This window comes from Prionailurus viverrinus, chromosome D2 (genome assembly GCF_022837055.1).
Source record: "Prionailurus viverrinus isolate Anna chromosome D2, UM_Priviv_1.0, whole genome shotgun sequence".
In the NCBI taxonomy this organism is placed as follows: Eukaryota; Metazoa; Chordata; class Mammalia; order Carnivora; family Felidae; genus Prionailurus; species Prionailurus viverrinus.
Genome location: NC_062571.1, coordinates 35,006,093 through 35,015,639, shown reverse-complemented (window position 1 = coordinate 35,015,639; position 9,547 = coordinate 35,006,093). Strand labels below are relative to the sequence as shown.

At 49.6% G+C, this 9,547-nt stretch overlaps 1 protein-coding gene across 1 annotated transcript; it reads right to left on the bottom strand.

Moving 5' to 3' along the window:
- Window positions 1-2,423: 2,423 nt before the first annotated feature.
- Window positions 2,424-8,310, bottom strand: PLAU (plasminogen activator, urokinase). Its single transcript, XM_047824382.1, has 11 exons — window positions 8,160-8,310; window positions 7,761-7,847; window positions 7,279-7,312; window positions 7,020-7,127; window positions 6,528-6,702; window positions 6,241-6,332; window positions 5,814-6,057; window positions 5,449-5,597; window positions 4,718-4,858; window positions 4,218-4,366; window positions 2,424-3,548 (listed from the first exon to the last, which is right to left on the bottom strand). Exons 2-11 carry the CDS (start codon window positions 7,815-7,817, stop codon window positions 3,372-3,374), a joined length of 1,326 nt encoding a protein of 441 aa, XP_047680338.1. The 5' UTR covers window positions 7,818-7,847; window positions 8,160-8,310; the 3' UTR covers window positions 2,424-3,371.
- Window positions 8,311-9,547: the final 1,237 nt, after the last annotated feature.

Below are 9,547 nucleotides of genomic sequence, written 5' to 3'. Positions count from 1 at the left end.
GTGGCTGAGTGTGGTCTCCTCATTTGACCTGGGAATCTTTTAAGAGAAAAGAGTTATAATATAGGCAGGGGTGGAAATACTAATACACTTAGCCTGGAAACCCCAGCATCTCCAAAGTAGGGAGCTTGAAAGGGGGCTGCTCTCCTTTTCCCAGGCTGGGCCCTGCCAGGAGGTCATAGGAAGCCAGCTGAATCCTGTCTCTGCCACTTACCAGGTGTGATGCCTCCGGCAAGTCTCCCTCTGTGTTTCCACTTTCTCTACTGTAAAATAGGGCCAATGATAGCACCTTCCTCATAGGACTGTTGTAAGGATTAAACCAGACACAGTGTGCAATACAGGGGTGCTTGGGTGGCTCAGTCAGTAGAACATGTGACTCTTGATCTCGGGGCATGAGTTCAAGCCCCATGTTGACCATAGAACTTACTTTAAAAAACAAAACAAGGGGCGCCTGGGTGGCTCAGTCGGTTAAGCGTCCGACTTGGGCTCAGGTCATGATCTCGCAGTCTGTGAGTTCAAGCCCAGCATCGGGGTCTGTGCTGACAGCTCGGAGCCTGGAGCCTGCTTCAGATTCTGTGTCTCCCTCTCTCTCTGCCCCTCCCCTGCTTACACTCCGTGTCTCTCTCTCTCTCAAAAGTAAACATTAAAAAATTAAAAAACAAAACAGTGTCTAATACATAGTGAGGACTAGAAGAAGGCAGTCCCTAAGGTGAGTGACAGGTTAATATATGGAACCCTGAAACTGGTTGCTGGAGAAGTGGATGTTCCTGATAGTCTTGAGAGAGAGATTAGGGAAGAGATAGTAGCTGGCAGGGGAAGGGGGGAGTCAGGTCAGGGTGGTGGCTGGGAAATGGTCTGAAAAGAGCAGTGTCATTGCTCAATCCCACCAGTGGGGCTCACACTTCCTGTTTTCAGTGTCTGTGAGCCCAGATGCTGGAGCTGCTCATGTTGGAACAAGATCTTTCTTGGCCCCTCAGGGGAAATGCAGAGGCTGAGAAGCAACTCAGCCTGGGCTGGGTCCCTTAGCTTCACATCATGCCTTTTCTTTCCTGGCAAGTTTCAGCTCCCACAAAACCCATAAATGCAATCCTGGGGTGGAAGAGAAGGGACTCCCACTCAATCTATAGTTTTATAGTATAAGCCATCATTTTTGTGCCTTTATTAGGTGCCAGGATTATACTAAGAAATTTGTGAACTCACGAATCCTTATAACATTCTTGGGAGGTAGATATTACGGTCTCTTTTTTTCAGATGGGGAAACTGGGGCACAGAGAGGTTAAGAGTCTTTCCCTTGTCACACAGCTAGTGTCAGAGCCAGGGTTCTAGTCCAGACCACTTGACTCTGTAACCCATGCTCTGAACCACTGTATCATAGTAATAAAACAACATGCCAGATTAGAGGGACTAAAAATGAAATACTCTGGGTCCCTGACCTCCAGAGGCCCATGATCTAGGGAACCTCTGAACAGGAAGCCCAGGAGACCTTGCACCCCCAAACCCCACTCAGAAAACTGATTGCTCATGCAGAGAATGCATGCTGACAAATCTTGAATTTACTGAGCCCTTCACATAATCTGGCCAGTTGTCCCCAAAGGATTTCAACCAGGAGTTCTTATAAGAAACACCTGGGAAACTTTTCTAACATCACAAGCCCTGGCACCAGTCCTGACCTGAATCACAATGTCTTGGGGGGGGGGGGGGGGGGGGGCATGGTCATGTATGTATTTTTTTAAAGGTTTTCATGTGACTTGGTTAAGAAACACTGCTAAAAACCATTAACATAGGTTGGAAATCCCAACACTTTAGCATCCAACTATATCTCCCCACTTCTTTAGAAACTGATGTTTGGTTCAAAATATGTGGTCACCTCTATTAGGATACCACCTAGGTTTAGATTCTGGGTCCTCTGATACTAGGGATAGCAGTGACTGGTCATGAGCTTCATTAACACACTGAGAAAACTCAGCACCAGCCCCTCACACAGATGATGGGAAATTGTTTTCTATTCCCTGAATGACACAGACCCAAGCCAGACTGGGTTTTGAATCAGCAGTTTTCACTCATGCCAGTGTTCTCCTAGGTTGAGGTCAACCCCAGGATTGTTATGGGCAGAGCAAAGAGAATATGGTGGGACTTATCCTAGAGGATCACTGTGTACAGCCGTACAAGATGTGCGTCGTACAAAGGCATCAGGCTAAGGAGGGAATTGAGGGCAGACATCCAATCTGCACACTAGGCTGTACCTTACATGCTATGCAGGACCTATTCTACAATTCTTCTAGCCTCTACTTCTCAAAGTGCCATTAAGTCCGGAGATTCAGCCCCCAAGGAACTCTGAGGTATATGCCATCATCATTTTCCACTTTTTATGCTCCCCAACTTCCTCCCAAACAAGTACCAAGAAAGAACCAAAGTCTTCATAAAAATCACATTTTTTGATCATATTTATTCAAAATTACAAAAATAGATATAAATAAAAATAGCAGAATATAATTATTAAATATTCAGTGTATAGGAGTGGTCCTCACTTCACCCAGTGAGGATTGGATAGACTCAGCTGAAAGGTCAGAAGGAATAACTGGCCAAGAAAGAACATCTATGTAAAAGTGAAACTGAAAATTTAGTGCTGGTCACGGGCCATGCCCCAGAATGATACATTCATAGGCATCACATGAGAGACTCAAAAGGACATTGGAGTCCATGACCTCTCCAGACAGACCATTCTATGTGGCATCATAGTCCATTCAGTTTAGGGAAATATCTAGACTTGCAGTCAGACACAGGAATACCAGCTGTTACTCATTCACACTGACACAGCCTGTGCACGGGTGTGCAAACATACATACACATATATAATATTTCCTGATACATTCATGGAATGTCAGAGCCCTTCCCTAAGTCATTAGTGTCTCCACTCCCCAAACCACTGTTCCACAGTGGCCGAGCTCACTCAAAAGACCTCAGTTCTGTTCTACTTCCTAATTGAGAAATTGTTCCTTTTCCCAACAGTGGGCCTCATGAATGCCCACTGTTGGGGGAGCTGGCTCTCCTTCTAGCTGTGCACAGGAAATGGCATTTTTAACTCCAGGAGGCTTTAGTTCCGAAAAAGACAAACTACTGGTCAATACCATCCTGGGTCAGAACGAGCCCTCCATCCTGGCCACAGAGGATCTGGGCACTCAGCACCCAGGCCTGTATCTACGGATAAAGCTATTGTTGCTCACCCTGGCGGGCGGCACATGCAAAACCATCTCCGCAGAGCCTATCTTCCTCAGTTTCTTCCTTATATATAGCTGATGCAGATGGTTCTACTGCAAAAACGACAGCATGGGAGTGGGTGGTACCCTTCTCTTCCCTTGGCTCCCTGGGGAGCCTCAGAGGTCTAGGCCATTCTGCTCCCCAGTGTGCCTTTGGATCCAAGGCAGGAAGCCTGAGACTCTTGTGTAGACGCCCGGCTTGTCCTTCATGGCACATCCACTGCCCCAGCTCACAATCCCAGTCAGAGTCAGGCGGCCGTGGATAGAGCAGACCAGAGGGCCCCCAGAGTCTCCCTGTTAAGCCAAAGACACAAAAGGTGAGCCCAGAGAGAAGTGAAGAGGGGGCCATCTGATCCAATCACCCAATCATACGCAAGAGAGAGAGAAGGGAGAGTTTCTTAGAGTCAAAATCCTTAGTGACTCCCCACTTTCTACCACATAAAGTTTAAAATGCTCTGCTTGTTTTTCAAAGCCCTGCTATCTGCCACAATTCCATCTACATTCTCAGATCCTTTTCCTCCCCATCCTGGACTATGCCATGTTCACCCATTTTTGTATCTTTCAACTGGAACATTTTCCTTTCTTCCCTAGACCTCCTCAAATCCCTGCAGAGTCACATTCTCTTTAAAGCCTTCCCTCCAGTTGGCACTCACCTTCTGCTCCCAAACATCTAATCATTTACAATTCATACCACACCCTGAGCACTGAGTTGTATTGTTTTCTATTGTTTTCCTCTTTCTTGTGGTCTTATTTCTTTCCCTCCCCAGTGCAAAGTGTCTAGCACAGAGCCAGGCTCACAGCAAATGTTTGGGAAACATATAAGGGTTAGTTTAAACTGTCTAAGACCTAAGCTCCTAATACTGGCTTCTTTGGTTGGACAGAGGCTCCCCAGAGCTGGCAGGTACAGGCCCAGGAGCCCTGGGGAGGTTTGGGGGTGACAAGGAGAGAAGCTAGAACTCTCACCTGGCAGGAATCTGTTTCCCATTGTGGGTCAGCAGCACACAGCATTTTGGTGGTGATTTCAGAGCCGTAGTAGTGGGGCTGCTGACACTCCTGGTAGGAAATCAGCTTCACAGAAGTCATTTTCAGCTGCTCTGGATAGAGATAGTCAGCTGGAGGGAGGAAACAAGGAGAAGTTTACATTGAGCTGTATATGTCTAGTCTTTCCACTGGGACTCTCTGCTGGAGTGAGGACCAAAAAGTGTCCTCACCAGGGAAAACCTTTATTCATTTCCACCCAAATCTGAGCCTTTACTCCATGTATAGCCCCTCACCCCCCATCTATTTACCTTTATGGCCCATTACTCCCTAAACAGTGCTCCCTACTCCATCCCTGGACCCATCTGCTACCTCCACAACGCTCTCATCTCTATCTCTACGGCCCTCTCTTGATCAAGTTGAGTTCACTTCCAGGTTACAACACTCCCTCAGAACCCTCTCAGCCAGCCCCAAATGTCACTTACTGGTATTCTCTTTTCCAAAGCCAGTGATCTCACAGCTTGTGCCAAAATGAGCATCACCATACGATGGGGGCAAACAGATGGTTTGTATGGACCTGGATGGCTGTGCACACTGGCCTGTGTTGGATCTGATCTTCAGCAAGGCTGGCGGAGGAGGGAAGCAGGAGAGGTCAGGGGGAAAGATCTCCACCTGGTCAGTTGGTCACCATGTTTCGCCTCCAAATGCTGAAGGACTGGCTGTCTATCCCTAAATCGGTTAGGGTCAGAGATCATCCTGGAAAGTCTGCTTGTAGCTTATTACCTGAAACAAGTCTCCCCTGTCCCATGTCTCAAGGGCTTTTTGTTACAGCTGCCAACAAGAGCTTGGCCAGCCAGAGCCGCTGTATACAGCCATGGTTGTTTTCTGTGAACAGCCCTGGCTGATGTAGATGAGCTGAATTCAGCCCAATGCTCTAAGTTGCAGATCCTGGGACAGGCAGAGGTTGTATCCAACAAAAGAAGGGGCCTCCCAGCCCAAGCCATATGCCCACAGGGTCACTGCCATCCATAGGAGGCTAAATGTTTGAAAATTTAAAGACTCTGCAGAGGAGCAGCAGGCCCTTCACATATGTCCTTTTGTTATATAAAGTAGGCTTTTCAGTTCCCCTACAACCTCAACCTCCCACTTGGTTCTCTTTTTGGACCCCTCTTCCTCCAACCATCATCATTATGGCAGATAAGGGTTTTCTACTCACCGATATCATTGTGGTGAGCAAGAGTGTCAGCACTATAGTCCTCATGCAAGATGAGATTTTCCACTTCAAACTTCATCTGCCCAAGTGTATCGGAGTTAAGCTTTGACCGACCCAGGTAGACAATGTAGTCCTCCTTCTTCGGGTTATTACTGTGGGAGGGGAGACCTGTTAGATAGTCTGATCTCATGAGATCTTGTCACTTCCCCTCCACAGCAAGCTCAGAGCATGACTTGAGCCATGGGCCATGGGCCACATGGAGAGGGGCTAAGGGGGTAGAATTTAAGCGGAATCCTTTGCTGGGAAGGAGAATGGGATGTGTCTGGGGTAAGGTAGGAGGGTCAGGGAGAAGAGACAGAGGAACGTACATGAAGCAATGTGTGGCGCTGACCACCCAGCAAGGACTGATGAGGCTGCCTCCGCACAAGTAGGTGACAGAGCCTCCACGGTGCCTCCTATAGATGGCTGCAAACCAAGGCTGGTTCTCGATGGTGGTGAATTCTCCCCCAATAATCTTAAAGCGAGGCCTCAGAGCCTTCTGGCCACACTGAAACTCTGCTGTTTTTGGAGGAGACAGGGGACTTTTTCCTGGAGGAGACAGGGGACGTTTTCCTGGAGGAGAAAGAGAGGGATGTCTTGGGGAGGCAAGTAGGATAGTGTCCCTCTCTTGTCCTTTGACCTCCCAGTTTTTCAAAGCCGGGCAGACCTCCCTCCTCAACTCTCCTGATGGAATAAGGCGGTGTATGAGGCTGTCCCCTTCTACCCTACTGTCATAAATAGTTCAGTGACACTCACCAAAAGAGCAGTCGTGCACCATGCACTGTTGGACAAACTGGTTTAAGCCAACCTGCACATAGCACCATGGCTTTCTCTGGTTGTCCGGGTTCCTGGTAACACAGAGGGGAAGGCGGGGGGGGGGGGGGGGGGTTGTCATTCCAACCCAGAATACGTTTCCTTCCCCTCCAGGGAAAACTCAGCCAGAGGCCTTGCTTTTCTCATGCTACGATCAGTACTCTTGAAACACAGGATGGTACCAAAGGTTCCTGTGTGGCTACGGGAGGGTCTTTGTTGCCCCACCTCACCTGCAATAATTGTGTTTCCCCAGGCCCAGCTGAAGGGCATCAGATCGGAGGGCATGGTACTCTTTCAGAAGAACGGCAGCAGAGTTCCAGGCCAGGCAGGGCCGGCCCACGATGTCGGTGTTGGCCTTCCCTCGGTAAGAGTGACCATTCCCCTGATAGCAGGTTTTCGATGTATCTAAGGAAGAATGTGAGGATGAGAGATATTAGAAAGAGGAGGAAATTCAGACAGGCGTTTTAGAGATCCTGTCAGGCCTTGCATGATTTCAGACCTGGCAGAAAACACTAGAAAGGATCTCCTTCTGTCCCCACCCCACATTTGTGCAGCCACAGATTCATGAGACAGTGTGTCTGTGTACATCACATGGGGATCAAGATGTCCTCCACTCTACCTCCAGCCCTTAACTCCTGCCTGCTCTTACATCCTACCCATCTCCCCCTGTCCCCAAATCTCTGGTGTCCCCTACTCCCCAGTTAGAGTCAAGATATCCATACCTATCTCACAGTGTTCTCCTTGGAATTTCTTTGGACAGCTGCATCGCTGAATGTTGGAGAAGTACTTGTAGGACACACATGTTCCTCCATTCAGGCAGCCGCAGTTTGCTGGAGAGCACAGAGGTGGAGGGGTAAGCAAGGAGTGTGGGAGGAGGCAAAGGGGGAGCCAGCCCTGCAACAGGGTCAGGGAGGGGCTGCCCCCTGAGGCTTTTCCAAGATGTCTGTACTGCCAGATATTATGCAAGGGGTGGATACTCACATGCATCAGACACTGGATGAAGTTCATGGCTGCCCTGGAAATGATGAGAGGGAGGGGAAAGTTCATCAAAGGTGCCATGCTCCTGGGACCCAAGGGGAAGGATAAACTGGCCTCCTGCCAAATCTCACCTTTTCCTCCAGCTCCCTCTCTCTTCACCTTGTTCATATCTAACTAGCCCTCAAATGGAAGATCATAGGTTTCAAGCAGGGAGAAATGGATTAACTCAAGCAAGCTAGGGTGCAAGAGAGCTAGGCCAGTCTCTGCAGTTTCTTCTTCCCTTGGCTGAAGGTGTGAACTCCCTTGGTTTTCAGGGTCCCCACAGCCACACCTGTCCTATTTTCCTGAGAGGCTAGCCCCCTGTAGATGGAATCCAGAGGACCCCAGCTCCCTATGCACCGCTCTCCTTCCTTCCCCTAACGCTGTTCAGGAGTCCTGCCAAGCCCCCTCCCGCCGCCATAAGTCAAAGCGGGGAAGCCACTTACTTCGGAGTCGCTCACCACCAGGACACAGAGGAGCAGGCAGGTCATCAGGATTCTCATGGTGGCCAGGCTGGGGCTCTAGACAGCACTCTACAAAGGAGGGAGAAGTCAACTTGAGGAAGGAGCAGAGGAGAGAGAAGGCGTGCCGGGTGGGTCACCGTAGTTCAGAACAGAAATCCCAAGGTCTCCCCAGAGGCGCGCCTGCGGTGACCAGGCTTCCCAGGCCCCGCCGCCTCTCCTCGCTGGAGGCTCAGGGGTTCCGGCACCCGAAGGGGATGCACAGGCACCGGGAGCGGTGACTCGGACTCTGCCGCTGCGGAGCCGGGCCGCTGGGGCGGCCGGGGTAGGGGGAAGGGAAACCCGCAGGAGCAGCCCTGCGCAATTAGGGTGGCCTGCACTCACCGGCGGCTACGGCAGGAGGGACTCGGGCCGGGACGGCAGAGACAGGTTGACACTGAAATCCGAGGGGCTCTGGGGCTCCAGCAGTTGCGCTGTGCTGCTAGCCCGCCGCCGGGCTCTATATCAGGACCCGCCCCAGCCCTGGCCCCGCCCCAGCCTGGGATCTCCCCAACCCCTCCCTTCTCTCCGCTTCCCAGGGGAAGTGTGTTTCCTCAACCTTGTCTGAGAGTGAGGGGCTGCGCGGTCCCCAGGGGAGGGGACGTACGAGGTCTGAAAACAGAGACACAGAGGCATCTAAATTCCTCGCCCTCTCCTCCCATTCACCTGTCCTGGGCCCCATCCCAGTGCATGGGGCCTCCGAATTGCTCTTGGGAGACTCTCCGTCCAGCTCTGATGTCTCTCCCCAGATCCCCTAAACAGCTCTTCTCCAGCCTTTACACCTTTGGGCCCCAAACGCCTGGGAGAATGATTCGGACCACTGGGTGTGGGGTCATAGTCCGCAGCTCAGAGAGCTAAGTCTGTTTCTCAACGTGAACATGCACGTGACACATGCTTGCTTACTCCTGCTAACAGGAGCTGTTGAATAGCAGCTCCCCGAAATTCATCAACACAACCAGTGGATAAGACAAAGTTGAGTTTATTGCTTACCGTCCTAAGGGCAGGAGCAGCGGGTAGGCAAGATCGGATTTTATTGAGAATTTAGAGTTTGGTTTAACTTAAGGGTAGCCTTTCAAAGTGAGGGCTTGGTAAGGATTACATAAGGATCACGCACGATATATTATTATAGGATTGTGAGAACAAAGTCTAAGGGCACAAACTGTTGATGCTTTCTATTAAAGTATTGATGGATCTTTCAAAAATTTCCTGTAACAAACAATCCCTTGATTTGCCTGGGCCAGAGTATAGTCAGTTAATAAAGACAATAGAATGTAAAGCCTTATTAAGGTAGACACTAAGCTGTGGAGGGGCAGGAAGTTCTGTTTTCATATCTGAGGAGAGAAACTGGGGAACTGGAGGACAAGAATGAGATTTGTTTTTCACTCTATGCCTTTTTGCACTGTTTCAACTTTTGAAAACATACCTTTATATCACCCATTCCAAAAATATAATTACAGTGGGTTTTTTTTTGTTTTTAAAATTTATTTTGAGAGAGACAGCATGAATGGGGGGGAGGGCCAAAGAGAGGAGACAGAGAATTCCAAGCAAGCTCCTTGCTTCCAGCACAGAGCCCAACATAGGGCTTGAATCACAAAACTGTGAGATCATGACCTGAGCCGAAGAAACTAAGAGTGGGACACTTAACCGACTGAGCCACCCAGGTGCCCCATAATCACAGATTTAAAACAAACAAACAAACATATGTATTGGGGTGCCTGGGTGGCTCAGTCGGT

Bases quoted from the DNA above. Each gene is read 5' to 3' on its own strand.
- PLAU (XM_047824382.1), bottom strand. From the start codon at position 7,817: ATGAGAATCCTGATGACCTGCCTGCTCCTCTGTGTCCTGGTGGTGAGC. The intron at 7,313-7,760 runs GTAAGTGGCTTC...CATCATTTCCAG, and splicing joins TGGTGGTGAGCGACTCCGAA to GGCAGCCATGAACTTCATCC. The intron at 6,058-6,240 runs GTGAGTGTCACT...TTTCTCCTCCAG, and splicing joins GGTGCACGACTGCTCTTTTG to GAAAACGTCCCCTGTCTCCT.